The sequence below is a fragment of the Danio aesculapii genome, chromosome 22, assembly GCF_903798145.1.
Source record: "Danio aesculapii chromosome 22, fDanAes4.1, whole genome shotgun sequence".
In the NCBI taxonomy this organism is placed as follows: domain Eukaryota; kingdom Metazoa; phylum Chordata; class Actinopteri; order Cypriniformes; family Danionidae; genus Danio; species Danio aesculapii.
This window is the reverse complement of record NC_079456.1, coordinates 1040078-1062493: the sequence shown is the minus strand read 5'-3', so window position 1 is coordinate 1062493 and position 22416 is coordinate 1040078. Positions and strand designations below refer to the sequence as shown.

At 40.2% G+C, this 22416-nt stretch overlaps 1 protein-coding gene across 1 annotated transcript; it reads right to left on the bottom strand.

Moving 5' to 3' along the window:
* Positions 1-910: 910 nt before the first annotated feature.
* LOC130215900 (E3 ubiquitin-protein ligase PDZRN3-like) lies at positions 911-21096 on the bottom strand. The gene is made up of 6 exons (XM_056447759.1): positions 20643-21096; positions 19950-20158; positions 11767-11878; positions 10125-10220; positions 5829-6057; positions 911-3583 (listed from the first exon to the last, which is right to left on the bottom strand). Exons 1-6 carry the CDS (start codon positions 20685-20687, stop codon positions 2295-2297), a joined length of 1980 nt encoding a protein of 659 aa, XP_056303734.1. The 5' UTR covers positions 20688-21096; the 3' UTR covers positions 911-2294.
* Positions 21097-22416: the final 1320 nt, after the last annotated feature.

The window sequence follows — 22416 nt, the reverse complement described above, 5'->3', positions numbered from 1 at the left end:
ATTATGTAAATGTAAATACAGATCAGCAAACGAGACGTTTATATTGAGTCGCTTACTTTTTACAATAAATATTGACAGTTTTACACGTTTCATGTATCAATGAAAACAGTTATAACAAAGCTGGATCCAATGATTTAATTATTAATACGCTTAATTAGCTCTTAAAATAGTCAGCAGATTTGAACGAGTCATTAAGTGAATCGTTCAATGAATCGCTCATTAATACAGGTGTATCCGCCATCTGCTGGAAGTTTTACTATCTCATTGTCCAAAACAGTCCATAAACCAGTCAGTAATAAATATATTATGTTAAATTTGACAGATTACTTTTTAAAATTTAGATATTATTATCAAAATAATAATAATAATGTCACAAATATAGTTTGAAGTAAATTTTTTATTTTATATTTCAGATTACATAGAGTGCAATCTTAATTAACTGAGTTGTGCTGGGCAGATTTCTTGCTGTATGCAGCCTGTTATTAATTAAATACGTTTAAAAGTGTTGACTTATGTAATCTATTAGATTCATTTTTAGGCATCACGTTCTAACTACTTTTGGATTACTTTGTCCTAGCTTGATCATATTCTGAATTGGAACTTATTATTTAGTTGGCTTATTATTTATTAAAGCCAACAAGGGAAAATAATATATATTCCAATATTTTTATCAACATCATGCAAAGCATTAAACAGTACACAGACGTTCCTTAATGCATTAAATGGAAGAACTGCATTTTTATTTATTCATTTTGAGTTGATGAAAATTTAATAATAACAAATATCAGATATATATTTTTTAATATGATGGTAAGGATTTATTACCAACCACTGGTTATGACAGATATTGCCACAATAAAACCCTCAACACGCTTGAAGTAGCTAATTAAAATCTCATCTTTATTACAACCACATGTACATCATATTCCAAGAAAATGATTTCTAAAAGTGGAAACGAGCAAAATCCAATGAGAGAGGCAGAGTTCTGTTAATCCGCACGGGAAGATGTTCCTTCCGCTCACATCCATTATTCACAGCGTTTGACTCACGGTGAAAATGACGTGATTTCACCTCAGAAACGAGGGTGAGAGAGCGAGATGCGTCGCAGAGAGTCACAGTTGTGAGGAAAAATTGTAAACACTCCAGTGCTCGTGCACCAAAAATAGTGCAGGTGGGAAAAATCCTGATTTTCTGCTCAAAATAAAGATCCGCAAACATCCCACGCTGACACAGGTGACTCCGAAAATACATACTCCATCTTCTACTCTGGAAAATAATTAGGTCTCATTCATGAAACACAGGCAGAGCCAATCCATGTAAATCATTCAGGCATCCCATGCTTTAATTTGTGCACATCTACCGCAATTTGAGAAGAATCTATTCTGCTTGTGTTTCACGATTCCCAAATCTAAAGTTGAACCCCGCTTGTTTGCAAAAAGGTGCGCTAAAAATATCAGATACTTTTGCACAACACAGTTCAGTGCTTCTCCGTCTTTCTCCCCGAATTGTTGTACTTCTGTTAACGCCACTTGTTTGAGTCTTTATAAAAGTTCTTTGTTTCTTTTTCGTGACATCAATTGTGAAGAGCACAAGAAAAATAGCTTTAAAAATACTCTACAGAACTACAGTAATAGTGCAAGAACCCGCACGCTTCACAACACACGCTCACGTTTCCGCTGCCTGATCTCCAGCGTAACCCTGCACACCCAATCACACTGCGTATATATATATATATATATTGATCCGTCGTTAGATTATCCAATAGTATTCCCAGAGAATCAGATTCATTGATTAAAAGGGGGTGGGGCTGTGCTGCTAACGCCACCAATTCAGATTCACCCAGCTAGCGGAAGACGGTCGGAGAGGGAATTTTTAAAAATTTTGTGCAAAAAAGTGTGACGTAATCCGTATGATATTCGTTAGCTAAATCGTCTGAAGTGAATGAGATCTCGCGGTTAGCACCAACCTTAAAGTGATCCACAACGTAAACTTTTCTTGGCACCAAAAGGAAATTCGCCTTCATCTGGAACGTCGGTGTCTATGTTGTATTGCTTCATGCGGTCGATTCGAACTGCGGTGGTGTCGCTCCATATTGAAACATCTCTTTACAACACAATGCAAAAACAAGATACTGCAAATATAACATTTAAAAATCAATTTACTACGGAAACGTCTGTATCTACAGTAAACCTCAATGTCAGGAGGTAGCTTTGTGTAGTGCGGGCGGTCCAACACACACAAACATACACACACACACACTCTCACACACACACACACACACTCAGTGGGCGTCGCTATACAGTTGTGACGGTGAGCAGTGACGTGGGCAGCTGCAGGGCATCTTCGGCTCCGGCCATGCGTGTGCCGTGGGTCAGCAGCTCCTCTACGGTGGTCCAGTCGTCCAGCAGCTTCTGATTCCTCAGGCGACTGAGCTTTCTCTGGCTGAGCTCTAGAACAGTGCTACAGCGCTCTGCGTTAGCTACCATACTGCCACCGTGCACCAATCCAGTCGCCACCAGGCTGTTTCCGCCCCTGGCCTGCTGTTGGCGCTGTTTCTGCAGCATGTGTTCACGGCGCTCGGTGCGGCTCCAGTAGCGGCCCATGCGGACGTCGCTGTGACTCTCCTCATCCGTGCTCATCCCGCTACGCTCATCTGCTAGTCGCGATGCTCGATCTCGAAGCATCTGGTTCCGCATGGCTCGCAAGTTCCCACTAGGTGCTTTCCTGGAGGCCTCGGTGGGCATGTGGCCCTCCAGGGTGCTATACAGACCCCCTCCTCCACTTGTGCCAACACGATTGGCTGGTTTTGGCCAAGTATCGTTAGCATCCTGACTAGGTGTGTGACTTAGCGTGTGGAAACGCCCGTCTCTTTGCCGGCTAGCCGGCTGCTCGGTCACAAAGCTAATGTTGTGCAGCTGGGGTTCAGTGGATGCTCGAATCCTGCTGATTTCCTGCGCTAATTCTGGAGGCATGTAGCGGCGCTCCTCGACTGGCGAGATCAGGGACGGTTGGCTCATTGCATGATTAGCATGTGTACATAGCGCAGTGGGGTGCAAACTCGGGTGGCTGTGCATTAGCGCTAAATCTGTCTCCTCAGGGAGGTTTACGGCTGCAGGAGCGCAGGGGTGCAGGGTAGAGCTGCAGTAGTTGGGTGAGGCCGGGTGGCTGGCCCGTCGGCGGTACTCCATGGGTGCGGGGCGGTGGTGCAGCGTCCGGCTCCTCCTGAGCATTCCTGCAGAGTTAGGGTGTGGAGGCAGCGGCCTCTGCTGGCCGGAGGGTGTACTGCAGGCGGAGTGCACTGCAGGACTGAAGAGCGAGCCGCTGCTGGAGCTGTGCCTGTTCAAACATGGCCGTTCCGCTTTCCTGTACTGGACGGACGATACTCGGGATAGACCTCGAGATCCTGGGACAGGCACGCAGATATTTTGAGGCTGGACGGTCAGCGCTTCTGGTATGGCCTCCAGGGGGTGTTTAATCTGGCTGTCTCGGCGTTCACGGGAGCACGGCTCCCCCTGGTGGTGCATGCGAGCGTTGTAATGGCGCATGCGTTTCTCTAGGAGGCGCTGGAAGCGGAGGAACTCGCCTGTAGACATATGGAGATGTTCAGTAATTCAGTGTGAAATTGAACATGAACAATATTGATATTGAGAAAAATACTGTTCATAACTATTAATTATTTAAATTTTTAAGAGTGCTTATTAAAAATGTTCACATTTAGCAGTAGTGTTCATAACAGCACCAAATGCTTTTTTGTACTTTATTATTATTTTGCTTTAATAAAATTGATACGGTATACTACATGCTGAATACTCTGTATACTATGCTGAAATATTGATTAAAATTCGATGATAGTTTCATAGTTGATGCCTAATAATGCGATTAAATCGTAATCTGATGCACGTTTTAATCATTTAATCAGTTATTAATGATAAATGTTGTTTTTTAATAATAACGTAGTAGTTTAGTTTTTTCTCACTGTTGATTTTAATCCATTAACCAACATTTACTAATAAAACCTTATGGACTCTTTCCACATTTATGTGTTTCTCAGCAGCTGAAGTTGTCATATTTGGTAAACTCAAAGCGCAGTGAATGGGAGAGGAAAACAAATCATTTATTTACAATCCAATAAGCTGAAATAATAAAAGAAGAACTCCACGATGGTGTTAGCAAGACTTTCAGAAAGAGGAAAACAATAGTGTGAGACTGAGAACGGCAGCCAGAAGAGAGAACAACGTCAAATTTACTGTCCTCCCCGCGTAGACGCTACATTACAAACACCGCACACAAGTGCTCATTCGTTTACTGTAATTTGATGCAAAGATGATATAATACATGCATAAATACATAAAAATGTTCATACGTTTTAAAAAATATATAAATATTTGAAACTTTCAAGAATTTAAGGTGCTGATGAGCGTTAAATGCATCATAACGTAACACGTCTTTTGAAAACGGTCCATTATATGGTTACCAATTGTACTTTATCATCATTTTTGCAATTTAATTTGGACGAAACATTTGTTGAGTCTGAATTAGGGTCGGGTCGATAGACGATGCCATCGTCCATCGCCGATGGCCGATAGACATCATGATCCTACACCCCGCCCCAGTCGCAGCAGCAACCCGCTCTTGAAAAATACACACTGAGGCCCCGTTTACACGAATACGTCTTGGCATTTTAGAACGAAAACTATTCACGTCCACACTAGCGTTTTACCTAGCATTTCTAAAAAAGACCGCTGAAAATCACGTGACCACACACACACAGGCACACGCTGCAGCATATGCGGACGTCTGAGCTCCAGGCAGTCAGCAGGTACACAAAACCCCAGAGTGCAGTGCATGTGGGACAGTTTATCAAGGATGTAGCGCTGGATGGCGTCTCACTATAGTAATCTTGTCTCTATCTAATGACTTATCTGTCTTCTGAATCTATCAGGTAACGTGTCACAGCGGCAGTACACTGCTTCATTCTTTCACTTTCCCGCTTGTCCTTAGTTTTAGTGTAAACCTTAGATACTGTTGGTTGGTTCCTATTGGTTGTGCACATTTCTACCAATCAAGTGTGTGGACGCCATTATAACGACACAGATCACTCTGCCTATTCATGCCAGAGTCCTGTGGAAACAGTGATTGACAGGTGGTAATTTGTGTGTAACTTATCTTTATTTATTTATTATTTGGTTATGAGTAAAACAAAGAGCATGCGGGTCAGGTAGTTGAAACGGTAGGCTACAAATAATTAATTCGTTATGAATTAATTAATTATTCATAAATAATTAATTCACTGCCGCCTACGACGACGATACCATCGTCCATCGCGATGTTTCGCATGATGCTGTGGTCACACTGAACTTTTCTCCCCATAGACTTCCATTCATACAAACACGAATGTGTCAGAACGGAAACGCAAGTTCGTGCGTCAAGTTCGCGAAATCGCATCACTTGACAGCATGAGACCAATCGAGGATCAAAACAAGACCTCTCTGGACAGAAATTTAAAACATGGACCGATCATTCGCTTTTTTAATTGTCTAATCATCTTGTTTAATCCCGCCCCCTTTTTGCAGCGCCGTACAAAACAATTTCGCAAGCTCAAACTCTAGTGTGACCGCGACTTTAGACATCATACGATGCCAAATTGGTCGACATCGCCCAACCCAACTCTGAATATTTATCTACAATAAAGCAATACACTTAAGTATTTTTGTATTAAAGTAACCTTATTTGCTGTCAATATCGCGATATTACCGTATACCATACTAAAAGCTTCAGCAGTTATTCGCAACAGCAAGAAGATCTGACATCGTGATAATCATACTCGCCTGTGCTGACGCTGTAAAAGCCGGAGTCGCTGAGCTCTGAGGATATGAAGGACTCTGATGATGGAGATCCCCTGTGTGCGGGACACTCCTCCAGGCCCTCCTCCGTCTCCACACCCGACAGCTCCCCCTGCTGGAAACTGCCGTCCGTCCAGCCCAGCCCGCTGTCCAGCTCATGGTGAAGAGGCAGATAACCCAGCGGCTTCTCCATCATGTAGTCTTCATCATCCGTCTGTCACAAACACAGACAGAAGACACCCCAGGTCATGCAATGTCATACCTGTTTACCATTCCTGCGGTATTGATCTTATTCTTGACGTACGAGCGAGCGCAGCCATTGGAATCTCTTTGGCTCCAGATTATAGATGTGGAGTTTTAGATGAAGCACAAATGAACAGCGACAGGAGTCTCCATAGACTGACAGAAGCATGAAGCACACACACTGTAGCACACATGCACACCTGACCAGCACTAACAACACACACAGCCGTCTGTAGCTCCGCCCTCTTCTCAAAAGAGCACAATCTCATTTGAATTTAAAGCGACAGTCACCAAAACGCCACAGTTAAGATCTAAAAAGGGTCAATTTCAGAGAGTCAGAAAACATTTGTGTACTATTCTGAGCTCAAACTCAAACACACACACTCTAGAGACAGCACACACACATTTGACATCTTTAAAAAAGGCATAATAGGTCCCTACAAATTGAAATTGTACACGATTCATATTAATTGAGCGGTCCTCTGTCAGTGCTGGAGAGTCACTCTGGCGGCTCACAGACAGTCTTCACCATATTTATGATCGCTAGTTGCCTGGTAACACATAACTTACATAACATGTGACTCCTCGCCTCTCGCTCTGTGACGGATGAAGAGATTCACACGGGAAGCAGAACCACAACAATCCCTCAGATCTCGACTCACGCTCTACATTCCACAACTGCGGATCTAGATTCATCACGCTGTAATTCACACATTTAAATGATGGTGCATGCTTTATTTTTCCAACTATTAAATTCACTCTAAAAAGAGAGATTACAAGCATTTCTTTTTCCACTAATTAATTCATTTTAAAGTAAGACACACATGCATTTATTTAAAGATGTAAAATGCGTCTCTTCTGTCTCTAGAGTGTGTGTGTGTTTCAGTTTGAGCTGAAAATAGCACATAAATAATGTGTTTAACCTCTCTGAAACTGACCCTTTTAGGCTTTGGTCCTAATTGTGGAGTTTTGTCGACTGTCGCTTTAAATGCAAATGAGATCAAGCTCTTTTCGGAGGAGGGCGGAACTACCTGTGCGTCAGCATAGTGGCAGATTCAAAAATAAGACTAATGTCCTATGCTAATGAGGGAGAGATGGTTACTAGTGGGCGGAGCTTTCCCCCTCTGATGACACGTATAAATGGAAAATGTCATTCAAAGTGTTTCTGCAGACTGTTTTTATCAACTGTGATTATAAAAAATACATTATTAATATTTTTACCATTAGATTCTGGTTATATTTACACACAGCTGCCACACAACTGTGTTTAAACACCTTATTAAAGTGATTTTTGCATAATAGTCCTTCTTTGAACCAAGACACTAAGTTAAGTTTTCAAACTAATTTCGAGAGGAGCACATGATATGATTGACTGCAGCTGGCCACTCATCTACATTCACTAGTTAGCCAATCAGATTAACCCCAACTCACTATAAGTAGCCTAGCTAGAACTACTCTCTTATCTTCGTTTTCCGAAGAAACCCCCCATCCACCCCTTCTCCTCCTTTTTTCTTTTACCACGGGGAGCTCTCGAGAACCACCTGATCTCGTACTCCCCTCATATGCTCTATGGACCAGGCGGGAGCCCTGGGCTCACCTATCTCCGAGCTCAGGGTTCTCTCCCGGGACAGCATGCCAAACTTGCTAACAGTTGTCAAGCAATATCTAAGTGTGAACTCTTGAAATGCTTTTTCCTTTTTTTAAATAAATTTTAATATATAAGGTAAGCCACTTTTAAGGCGAACCTTCTCTGTTGACGCCAGTTTGATGCTTCAGCCACAATATTCTTAGCCACACCCCTCTTGTTCTTAGCCACGTCCCTCTTAGCGTTACTTTGCTATGAGGGAATGATGTGCAAAAAGAAAGCCCCGCCCCTACTCAATATTCTATTTCAGTTAGAAGTACGTCAACATACTGAAATAAAAGCCTCAGGAACTTACAGTTCATGCGTACCTTAATTTTAAATAAAAATTTAGAAATGTGAAACGCATTGATAACCATTCAACATTTTGAATACAATTTCAAAAAGCGAAAGAAGACAACTAATAGATATGACTACAATTATGTACGAAGATCAAGAGCTACCACTTGGTTTTTCAGACTGGACATTGAATCATTTGATGCGTATAATAGTTTTGTTAAAATACTTCTTGTATTTACACGGGAGAAATGCAGTCCACGAATGACTTTGTGTGTCGTACATTTTAATATAATATATAATGCGACACTGCATACTTTTTATTAAAACTAGGAATCCCTAATGGGCAAAAAAAGCCTTGAGTTACAAGAAAATGTAATTATATTATGCAATGTCAAAAATATGGCTAATTTATATGAATTAACACAATTTAATTAATACAAAAATGTACGATTTTTAAAAGTGACCTACCCCTCTCATTGCGGCATGAGAAAATCATATTAAATGTATGAATTAAATTGTACAAATTAATGCGAATTAGCCACTAAATCAAAAAGTTCTGAATTGCGGTGAGTTTGAGTAAAATTTTCATATTTACTTAAGTCAATCATTTAAACCATGTAAGTCAATCCACTGAAAAACTGTTTGTGCTGGTAATCTTCAATCAAAGTCTGACCATTTACTTCCACGTTTGGAGTGTCGCTCCTTTTGTTGATGTCAACAGGAGGGTTTCCATAGCAACTGTATATCAAAATCCTTAACCACGCCCCTCTTACGTTAATTTGAGCATAGGGAATAATGTGCATAACGAAAGCCCCGTCCCTACACAATACTGAGTTTCAGTTTGAAGCACATCGACACTGAAATAAAAGCCGCAGAAAACTTACGACTCATGCAGACTTTAATTTTTAATATAAAGTTTTGAAATCCATACAACTTTTGCATAAAATTTCAAAAGGTAAACAAAGACAACTAATAGATTTGACTATAATCAGGGGCGTAGCAACCGGGGGGACGGGGGGATCTGCCCCCTTCACTTTTAGAACCAGGTGATTAATAATTATATGAACGTATGATCTCATATAGCCGTCCCCCCCACTTTTAAAATGTCAGCTACGCCCCTGAATATAATTATAAAAGATATCTTTTCTGGAAAATCCAGAACAACCTCAGGCATTTTCAGACTGGACGTTGAATCATTTGATGCTGATAAAATTTGTTTAATACTTTTAATATGCCTAATTTATACAAATTCAATCTAATTCATATGAAAACGTACAATTTTTTTAATTGACCCACCTCTCAACTAATCCCTTATTGGGGGAGAAAAACTCATTTTAAATGTATGAATCGTATAAATTAGTATGAATTAGCACCTAAATCAAAAAGTTATGAAAACTTTGTGTTGTTAAACTTTCCACTTTTACTTAAAAATCTTAAAGTAAATAATTAAACTGCAAATTAATCCACTTTTGTGTTGGTAATCTTCGACCAAAGTCTGACCATTTACCTTCGCCTTTGGAGTGTCGCTCCTTCTGTTGACGTCAACAGGAGGGTTTCCATAGCAACTGTGTATCAATGTCATTAATCACGCCCCTCTTACCGTTAGTTTGCTATGAGTGAATGATGCGCAAAAATAAAACCCCGGCCCTACTCAATATTCCGTTTCAGTTGGAATTACATCAACATACTAAATAAAAGTCACGTTTTACGCAGACTTCAAATATCAATAAAAGTATTGACATACAAATTTAAAGTGATTACTTTGGTAATCTGAAATACTTTTCAAATGTAACTATAATTGGATTACCACCTATTTTAAATGTAATCATAAAGAATACAGTAACTTACGTTATATATTTTACATGCGCAGTCGTTTACGAATTTTATTTTTATATGCTCTTTTTTTGTTGTTGTTTTTTTACTCTTTCCGCATCATTTCTTGCCCCAGAATGATCACATTTGTGTCACAGCCGCACTGCTTTCTGCACTCTGCACATCCAATATTCAATAATTCAGCAGTTGTTGGTCATTTTTATTATATATTTTATTATTTAGCAGTTATTCCCTCAGTCGAGCTCAACGCTGTTAGCTATTAGCCGTTAGCCATTAGCGCTCACCTGACTCTGGAAACTCCTGGGCTCCTCCAGGCTGGAGTTACAGCAGCCGATCAGACAGTTCTGGCCCTGAGAAACGCCACTGGAAAACTCTGGATCCTGAAAGCAGCAAACATCGGCATTAATACAGAGAAAACGATCACGGTTTATGATCTCGTCATGAATTATTAGCGTAAGAAGGCTGCGATGATGAGGAGGATGATTATTGTCAATGACTGAACAGTAAATGTCTGACTGTCTCTCCTTCAGTCGCTTTATTAAAGGCTGTTTCCTACTGTGTGTGTGTGCGTGTGTGTGCGTGTGTGTGTGTGTGTGTGTATTCCCAAGCGTAGCTAAATGCATGAATAATTCCAGAGCATAAGAGAGCAGCTCCATTTTGAAAAACGCGTTTGTTTGGAGAACAGCACACACACACATACAGAACACATACACGCACGCACACATACACATACAGAACACACATATAGAATGCACGCACATACAGAACAAACACACACATACAGAACACACACATACAGAACGCGCACACATACAGATCGCACGCACACACATACAGAACACGCACGCACACATACACATAAAGAACACACACAGAGAACGCACACACATAAACATACAGAACACACACATACAGAACATATGCACACATACAGAACACACACACAGAACGCACGCACACACATACGGAACGCACACACATACAGAGCATATGCACACATACAGAACACACACACATACAGAACACACATACAGAACGCACGCACACACGTACAAAACACACGCACGCACACACAGAACACACATATACACAACGCACACATACAGAACACAGACCACACATACAGAACACCGAACACACACACACATACAGAATGCACGCACACACACACAGAACACATATACAGAACGCACACAGAAAGAAAGCACAAGAACACAGACACACACACACATACAGAACGAAAGCACACACACACACACACACACAGAACACAGACAGACACATATAGAACGAACGCATGCACACACACACACCAAACACAGACACACACATACAGAATGAACACGCACACACACACACAGACACACGCACACAGACACACGCATACAGAACAAAAGCACACAGACACCGAACACAGACACACACATACAGAAGAAACGCGCACACACACACACACACACACACATACACACACTCACAGAAATACATACAGGTCGGCGCAATAGCCTAGTGGTTAGCTCATCGAAATATGGTGCAGTAGCACGTCAGGGCGTCCCGAGTTCAAATCCCAGCGCGAGGACATTTCCCTACCCTACCCCCCTCTCTCTCTCCAACTTCGCTTCCTGTCTAAATACTGTCCTGTCTAATATAGGCAAAAAGGCCAAAAATAAAAAAAGAAGTACATACAGAATACACACACACACACACATACACACACACACACACACACACACACACAGATGTAATTGATCATTTCCCATCCCAACACACAACTGCTTTTAAACACTCATTTATTTCCGCTGGTCATTGTACAGCAGTCAGGATCAGGATGTGGGAAACATTAATAATTATAATGTGAGCACTGTGACTTCACATGCACTACATATGATTATAGTAATGAACAGTTATAATGTGTTTATAACTCACGTGGTAGGCCAGGCGTTCTCTGAGCTCCAGATCTCGGGGTGTGTTGGGCAGGTATTCGTACCTGCTTCCCTCTCTACGGTGTGCGGGAAGGGTCATGTGGTTGTAGTACGGCCTGAGAGAGAAGAACACATCACTTATGTGTGTGTGTGTGTGTGTGTGTGTGTGTGTTATTGCTGTAACACAAGCCAAGCCCCCTGCTTCCAGCATCTCTGGCTCCGCCCCTTAATCTGAGACGCTGTTATTGTGCTTGTAAGAGCTTCTGTAAGCAGCTGACCTCATTCTGATATAAAGACCAGCAGCAGCACAAAGAGAAGGACTGTATTAAATATGAATAACATATATTTACACACACATCTCATTTACACTCACCGGCCACTTTATTAGGTACACCTTACTAGTACCGTGTCGGACCCCCTTTAGCCTCCAGAACTGCCTTAATCCTTCATGTCAGAGATTCAACAAGCTACTGGAAATATTCCTGAGATTTTGCTCCATATTGACATGATAGCATCACACAGTTGCTGCAGATTTGTCGGCTGCACATCCATGATGCCAATCTCCCGTTCCATCACATTCCAAAGGTGCTCTATTGGATTGAGCTCTGGTGACTGTGGAGGCCATTTGAGTACAGTGAACTCATTGTCATGTTCAAGAAACCAGTCTGAGATGATTGGTGCTTTATGACATGGTGCGTTATCCTGCTGGAAGTAGCCATCAGAAGATGGAGACACTGTGCTCATAAAGGGATGGACATGGTCAGCAACAATACTTAGGTAGGCTGTGGCGTTGACACCATGCTCAATTGGTACTATTGGACCCAAAGTGTGTCTCCCCCACACCATTACAGCACCACCACCAGCCTGACCCGCTGATACAAGGCAGGATGGATCCATGCTTTCATGATGTTGAGGCCATATTCTGACCCGACCATCCGAATGTGGCAGCAGATCATTCTCTGTAAACCCTAGAGATGGTTGTGCGTGAAAATCCCATGCTTGCTTTAAACTGCAGCAGATCGTCTACATGCCTAAATGCATTTAGTTGCTGCCATGTGATTGGCTGATTAGAGATTTGCATTAACAAGCAGTTGGACAGGTGTACTTCATAAAGTGGCTGGTGAATGTATCTGTATATAATCAGAATGCATATCAAATTAAGAGACAACTTGTAAAATAAAGCTGTGGTAACATTTCTTCCAAATTGAAAAATTACATATTGCCAATTGGAGTAAATGTGTTTTCAAAGATTGACAATTTGTTGTGCCTGAAAATTGTTTATTTATTCTTCTGAAGTGAAAACTTTGGTAATGTGTTGTCTACAAAATTATAGACCATTTCAATGTGGTGATGTTGTTGGACCATGAACATTTGCTGCTCGTTATCAAACTATTTCATAACCGTAACGAGGCGATTCAATCATAAGTTAATGTTAAAACAGCTCTCATAACATTATTTAATATGTAGCTCTTTTTGGAGTCTCGGAAGCTGTATAAATTAAAAACGTAAAACAGGAAATACGTTGGGACAAGTGTTTTTGTTTACCATCTGATTTTATCCCTCAAAATGGTCTACATAAACATATGAAAATATGGCACCTTGCTTTTTTTGCAAACGAAAGACATTTTTAGTTTTATTATGCAAAAAAATACTGATGACTTTTCATCTAAATGTTGTCATTTAGAGCCTTTTTGTTTAAAATAACAAAAATGGTGACATATTTTTATAATATATTTTAGCCAACACAATACCAATGTTTTAATAATTACTATTGGGAAATTAAGTTCAGTTAGGAAAGAAATTATTGGTGGAAGAAACCACCAAATAAGGGGGGGGGGGGGGGGGGGTGAATAAATGTCATCCGGTCTTTACGGAATAAAAGAATGATGAATGCAAATGAAATATTAATAATTTGTGTGTATGTTTGTGTTGTTGTATATTTGATCGAAAAAAAATGGTTTTAACTATTAACTCACGTTTCTAAATTCGAGTAAAAAAAAAATTAAATAAAGTAAATTGATAATCGTCGAAATTTACGTGCTCGTCACGTATAATCTCGTTAGCGCGCTGCTTTTACTGAACACGCCAGGCGTGATCCACAGATAGCAAGCAAACGACTCTTGTGAACCGGAATTTTGAATGAATCAAACAAAACGATTCACACAACTAACGAACTCGCTAGCGTGTTCACTAGTTCACAGTTTGAACCAGACCCGCTCGATCAGTGAATCGTTCAAAGCCGTTACCGAAGAGTATAGAATCATTAGTTATTCTAAGCTCTTTGCCGTTACTGCTTCGTTCAATGAATCGCGCGCCATTTTCTGTTTGAAATCGGGAAGCTGCACCTGAGGTACGTGAGATATTAAATCGTTTTTTCCCCTCATAAAATCATTACTTTACTATATTTGCTCATACAGCAACACGTAATCTAAGGTACATATATAAAAAAGTAGCCTATGTACAAAAATATAGTTATGAATCATTAAAACTTGAAAGGAAACTTTCCTCAGGACAAAGATTGAAAGGTTAATAAAAGATTTGATTTATAAAATTTAACAATGGTTTTATTATAGTAAAAATGTAGTATGGTTTTGCTGGATAGATTAACATTTTTATAAACAGTTTTGCTACAAATACCATGCTTAAACTATGGTAAACAGAAAAACAATGTTTTATAGAAAGCCATCCCACATAAAAATAATAGTAACAAAGAAAATACCATAGTGTTTTAACCATACTATAGTAAAGTCATTGAATTATTCTGTTGTGGTAATGTATAATTGCTATGGTAACACAACGACTATAGTAATATAAATAAAACAATGACCCAATACTGTAGTTTTATACCACTGTAGCATATGTTATACTACAATTCACCACAGTTTACTGTATTAAAAACTAAAGTAAAGCTGTAGATGTACAGCATAATTCACTTTACTATAGTGTGGTGTGGTTGTGTGATTAATCGAATTCGCAAATGTTGCAATTAGTTAATCGCAAGAGGCTGCAGTATAAAATATATATGTGTAAACAAGAATAACAAATAACATCTGAGGTGAAGTGCTTCAAATCAAGTCCGCTATGCTTCAGACAATAAAACATGCTAGTCTTTCTGCGATGGTGTCGTGAGGCATCACAGACATGGTATCGGTTGTCGTGAACTATGCCACATTACATGAGCAGAAACAATTGAATCTTGTGTCACAACGCACATTTACAGTCATTTACGACTCCCTACGACAAGGAAATCTTGCCAAAATTGTGTGATCTGACCGGGGCTTTATAACTAAACAATTGAGTGAGCACACTTTCCTTCACAATAAAAAAAAGAAAAACAGGATAGCAGGGACAAGTGGGATGATGGCGTCTGCTGCATCAGAAGCATTGATAGACGAATTAATCTCAAAGAAAAACAGCATGGGTAATATGGGAAAATTTTGGTTTCAAAGTCACAGACACCAAACAAAAACAGGTATATTTTAAGAGCTGTCGCAGAATTGTTGCCACGGCCTATAGATTATTGAGCTGAAGCTTGAATTAAATTAAAATCAGCATGAAGTTTGCATTTAATCCTAAATCAAATCACATTATCTGTAAACCAAATCACAATTCGATATTTTCCCCAATCGCACAGCCCTAATATGGTGTAAAAATGATTGTTTTTACCATAAATTACTATTATTTTATTCATGTGTGATGGTTAATTTTTTGTAAGTGTTATAAATGTTATTAAAAATGTGATCATAAATAAAACAGACAATCATGAGTTGCTACAAATCTCAACACAGCTTGAATTTGTCAACTAAACATACAATTATATAAACAAATGTTTATTTTCAGTTCTGTAGCCAACATTCATCCTTATAGACTCAAAGGGATCTTAAATGAGCAAACATCTCTTCGCTATATGAACGCTGAGCTCTTTCACCACACATGAGACCTCAAGAACGCAGTAAAAGATCAAATATGCTTGCATGCACATTCACACTCGTTCATATGCGCATGAATGCAAACCCTAGCGTGACTGCGCCTCAAGGCCACTTAAACACTAGAGAAACGGACGGGAAAACCTTATTTATTTCAGTTTTAATTCTAGTGGGAAGCCAGTTTAACCAATCAAACCAGATATATCTCAAATTATAAACTACGACATTCAAAACCCATGTGCTTCATCCTTCTCCATACACAATATCTCCATTAAAATCATTCAAATATGTTTGTTTTTTTGACGTTTCTCGTTATACCTCAAAACCATTAGCCATCATTTACTGTTCTTTAAATGTAAGAGTGTTTCGCAATATTACACAATATATCAGGCATTGAAAATAATAGGGGACAAATACAAGATGACTAATCTTACATTAAAAATAAGTGCGCAAGCAAATGAATAAGTAATTCACACAGGATATGTTGAACGCGAGATTTCATGGACGATAAAAAAACACGTTAACAGTGTTGAAATGTCCTATTTACTGTAAAATAAAGCAGCAACAGAACATTAGCAGTGTGCAATATTGACCCTAAACATTATTATTATATATTTTTTATCAGTAATGCTAATTTAATGATTTTTTTGTGGTAATACAGATAAGTCGCATAACTTACGCAATATGAACTGTTGTAAAACATCAATATAACGTCTGTAGGGATGTTACGATTAACCGTAAGACTTTGGATGGAATGACAGCTACCCTGTGGCTCCATTACATCATCAAACCAACAGGAATTATTGCTAGCTACAATGCCAAATGTAAACATTGTACTTTCAAGTGTGCAAATTTCTCACCATGCTGTTATTCACGTTTCTGTCGCGTAATATCAAATAATAAAACATATTACCATAAACAATGTATTTTGCGAAAATAAATGATGGAGGATAATATGAAACAGACAGACTTCTCGATATCTGCTTTGTTAAGTGGTCACGTATGAAATACTGTTTCCGGGTTCAAGCCACTACTCGTTTGAATAGAGAAAACATTCATTTGTGACCACTTTTTAATCATATTGCACATTAATGTTAATTTTTTTATATAAATTCACAGTGTACACTACAGTCTCTGGTCGCATAACAAACACCAATATTTGAACAATTTATAAAAACATAATCACTTTCTGGCCATCTGATTTTAGGAATAATGCTATGATGATTTTCGAAAGTATTACAGCGCTTTGTAAATGTTTATTAGTACGAGTGTTGAACCTCCACGTACAGTTCGATAGAGCGATTGAAGCTAGGGCTTCTCAATCATGGGAAAAAAATCCTAATCATGATTATTTTCCAGGTAGCAAACAATTCTGGCCCAGATTTGGCATAAATCTGGCACAGCAGGCGTTCATCCGGCACTGGCATACAGTATGTGGGCCAAACATGGCCCTGGTTTGGCAGAGGGGCACTGTTTTTAAACGGGGCACGCAAAACTTGGGCCAGATGTCAAATGTAGTATTTTGGCCTAGATGTTAATTATTGATATGTGGGCCATGTAAGTTTGGCCTGTCCTGACCCACATTTAAAATGCATTTTTATTGTTTTCAAATAAAGAAAAAAATTCTACCAATCAGGTCACTTCGAGAAAAAGCACACCCATAGCAAGCCTAAAGCGCAATGATTCATGGGTTTATCAATTTCATTGCAGTCGTGACACACCAACATATCTGGCCCAGTTCAGGCTCAGTTATGGGTTATTAACTTGGCTGAGACTTGGCCCAGATGTGGTCCATGTCTAGCTCTTGACTGGAAACCAGACTTGGTCCAGTCATGTGCCGTAGTTCACTCTGGCATGTGGGCCAAGCAAAAGCTGATTGTGTGGGCCAGAGCTGGGCCGAAGACATTTTGCTATGTGGGTTTGGTCATACACAATATATTTTGTTTTAAGAAACATTTGAAATATTTTGGAACAGTAGCTTTTGATGTGGAGGGTCCCTTTCTGCTGGAGATACTGTGGCCCTAAAAAACTAAATAAAATCGTTGCCAAAAAAACCTGTAAAAAAAAAACCTGTACATATACCGTAGAAACAGTATATCAGAAAAGTCCAAACCGCGGTAAACCTTGAAACTGTTTATCGTCCCAAACCTAATTGTAATTAGGGTTGTCCCGATCAGGTGTTTTTGCCCTCGAGTCCGAGTCATTTGATTTTGACCGATAACAAAACCCCATGCGATAATACATGAATAAAGAAGAGTGAAGAAACAGATCCAGGATGATCTTTATTTTATTTAACTCACCTTATTTTAACATTCAACAACTCTGTTAGCAAACAGAGCACTCTGTGAGGTAGCTTGAACAATAACGTAGTAAATTACCATCAAATCTTCCCTTTAAGACTTTAGTCCAACAGTAAATAATAAAAACATCAGCATCTCAACTTAAAATACCCGGCAGGCAATCCCAAGTTTACATGTCTCACAGTTTGCGATGACAATGTCGTCGTCATCAACTTTATAATACCTCCAGACCGCAGACATACTCGCACTTTCCGCTTCGAGCTGCTTCCGTGTTCTACTTTAGCCAATAGAGTCTCTGCAACAAAGGGTTGTCCTGACGCACGCATTGCTGTGTCTGTGTGAAGGCAAGAACGAGGTCTAATTCTGTGCCACCGCATAACTATAGATGTGTTTAAAAATAATGAGAATATACCTGATCGGGAGGTAACATCCGTTTCCGATCAAGTCCAGAACCGCGTGATTGGGCCCAATTTCCCATCACGTGATCGTATCTGGACATCCCTAATTGTTCATTCATTCATTCATTTTATTTTCGGCTTAATCCCTTTATTAATCTGGGGTCGCCACAGCGGAATGAACCGCCAACTTATCCAGCACATGTTTTTATGCAGCTGCAACCCATCTCTGGGAAACACCCATACACACTCATTCACACTCATACACTACGGACAATTTAGCCTACCCAATTCACCTGTACCGCATGTGTTTGGACTGTGGGGGAAACCGGAGCGCCCTGAGGAAACCCACACGAAGGCAGGGAGAACATGCAAACTCCACACAGAAACGCCAACTGACTTAGCCGAGGCTCGAACCAGTGACCTTCTTGCTGTGAGGCGACAGCACTACCTACTGCGCCACTGCATCGCCCTATCCATAATTGACTTGTTTCTTATTAAAGCTGCAGCAGTCCTTCAGTCGAGAGCACTGAGTGATATTCTCCTTGTCTTTTGTTGTTTGATTATTAATGATAAAAACAGTCGGGAGAAGGAATATAGCGTACTGTTGCTTTAAGAGCTGTGCAGTTCCGATTTATGGTTTCACTTTCACATGCCGTTCTTTATGTTCAGTTATTTCTTCATAACAAACCAGGGTTAATGTGAATAATTACTATTTACTAGGGCCAGACAGAATCTGCGGACAATGCTATTTCTGTGGAGAGTTTTGTAAAAAATCAACATATTTATGCGCAATCATTTTAGGAGTATCATAACTAAAACCTTAATATATGGAGTAAAGACTAAAGAATTATTGTTTACAATGCAAATACAATTAGATCCAATATTTGGTAAACAAAGCAAGTCTCTCATATAATATCTCTACGAAAATACAGAAAATATTACTGTACAAACTGTATAATAAATATATCATATGAACACTTCAATATTACTATTATCATATCACAATAATATTAGTGAAATTCATTTATAAACTGAATAAATATAAATATACACACATTTACACAAGTAAATACATAGACTCAATGATGGACTAAAATTCTCAATGATTAGCTAAAAATAATGACCGCATTTTGATTTTTGCATGTGTTTCACCATTAAGATGACTACATGGTGTGTGTGACGTTGCAACAGCATGCATTCTCTTTTGCGCTATTAAAAGCATGAATGAATCGAATGCACATCAATAAACGAAGCACGTCTCATGCTGCAAAAGTCCCGTTACTGCACATGCTATTACTAATATTCATGTGAAAATCTGCTATTTCTGGAAAGAGTGCGGGATATGACGCAATAATGCGTTCGTTTCCATTAATGTTTCTTCATATTCGTTGTTAGCCGCAATCGAAACAGAATTCCCCTAGTGGAAGCTGCTTCGCTTGACGTCAGACTTAACAAGCAGATGTATTGTCGTATTGCACAGCCCTATCGCTCAGTGCGCAGTACTCAAGTGTATGTTTGTGTGTGTCCTGCAGGTGGCAGCAGTGAGTCTCAGGTGTGTCTCACCTGTCTGCGGGCGGCAGGCGTGGCAGCGTGCAGGAGTGCGGGCGTAGTGGATCCCACGGCCGCTCCGTCTGCGTGCTGCAATCCGTCGTCTGGTTATACTGCAGGCTCCGCCCCCGGCCCTCAATCTGAAGCGTGATTGGCTGCTCATAGCTAGCCAGTATACGGAAGGCCTCTCGTTTCTGCAGGTGAGTCAAATCCCGACCGTGAACCTGAACCACACAATCAGCACACAAACGCAGTGAGCGGAAGGCTTGCTGATTAATATTAGTCTGAATCTCGTGCGTTCACACACACACACACACACACACACACACGCTCTATTTAACCTGATAGGGTTTATCTCTCACATACACACACACACACACACACACACTCCTATAGGTTGACTGCGTAAAAAAGCGCAGCTGTGTAAACATATTCCCCCTTCAGCAGCGCAGATGCCCACCAAACTCAACCTCAGGCACACACACACACACACACACACAGATATTACACTGATGATGAAAATAATGCTGCATCTTCATACCAACACACACCACTGCATGAGTCACAAGAGAGACGGCACATGTGTGTGTGTGTGTGTGTGTGTGTTTGAAACTGGACATGGTGTATCAGCATCAGTGTCACTCTTCATCACCATCAACACACAATCATGCACATTTACACACACACACACACACACACCGGACTCACCCCCATCCCGTCGCCCATCCACGGCCCTGACAGTCGACAGCCCATCACCACGGCAACAGATGAGCTGGATCGTGCGCCGACGCCGAGAAATCACTCTTAACGCAGGATGAAGATGAAGAGGATGAAGGAGCGATGCAGCTGCTGCTGGCATACATGAACACACACACACACACATGCGCACGCTCACACACACACACGCTCACACACACACACTGGCATGCAGAGCTGCAGTGAGAGAGTCGCGCAGCAGGATCAGAGCGACGGATGGAGCGCTGTCTCTCCTCTCTCTCTCTCTCTCTCTCTGAGCGCTCGCTTCTGAACGCCACCGCTCCAGGACTCAGGCCCCGCCCACCTCACACACATCCGGGATGCTATTGGTCAGCCAGCTGCGTCAGTTGGTGGAGAGCCAGAGCTGATTGGCTGGCTCGGTTCAGCCCTCGTTAAATGTTGGATTTTCAAGGCTCCTCATCATTCAATCAGATTCCAGAGCTGTGAAGACATGAATATGCATTTAATTAATGAGAAGAATTAATTAACTAGTCCTAGTATGATGTGCGTCATCCTCACATCATGTGTATTGCTGAACTATTGCCGATATTAGGTGATCAAATACCCCATTTTTACACTCTGGACCAGAAAACATCGTTAAAAACCCCCAACTTGTCAACCCCCTAGCAACTACTTGGCAACTTCCTTGCAAACTCTCAGAACAAATACCAACTGCAACATTTTAAATACCAACTAAAACACCTTAGCAACAACACAGTCATGCCCTAGCAACCATCTAAAACACCATAGCAACCTTTTATATTCACCAGCTTGTCAACATCCTAGCAAACACTTAGCAACTAGCTAACTCTCAGAACAAATACCAACTACAACAAGGTAAAAACACCTTAAACTCCATAGCAACAACTTGGCAACTTATCACCTGGCAAATTCTCAGAATAAATAACAATGCAACATTTTAAACCACCTTAGCAACAACACAGCAAGGCCCTAGCAACCATCTAATTCATATTAGTAACACTATATTTTCCAACTTGTCAACACCCTAGCAACCACTGATCAATTTCCTTACAAACTCTTGGAACAAATACGAACTGCAACATGTAAAATACCACCTAAACACCTTAGCAACAACACAGCCATGCCCTAGCAACCGTCTAAAACCCCAGAGCAACATTTATATTTACCAGCTTGTCAACATTTTAGCAAACACTTAGCAACTAGCTGTCAGAACAAATACCAACTCTGCCATGTTAAAAAACACCCTTAACTCCTTAGCAACAAAACAGCAATGCCCTAGCAACCATCTAAAACACAATAGCAACACTTTACATTCAACAACTTTTCAACAGACTAGCAACCACTTAGCAACTTCCTTGCAAACTTAAAACAAATACCAACTACAACATGTTAAATACCAGAACAAAAAATCCTTGGCAACAGCACAGCAATTTCCTAGCAACCATCTTAATCATATTAGCAACACTTTATATTCATCAACTTGTCAACATCCTAGCAAACACTTTGCAACTTGTTAACTCTCAGAAAAAAATAACAACTACAATAAAAACACCTAAAACTCCATAGCAACAACACAGCAATGCCCTAGCAACCATATAAAACAACCCAGCAACACTACCTTACCAACTTGTCAATACCCTAGCAACTACGTAGATTCGTTTATAAATTAAACAAGTGGCTGTCTTGAATCACTGATTCAAATGATTTGTTCAAAACATTTGATTCATTTAGAAATTAAGCAAGT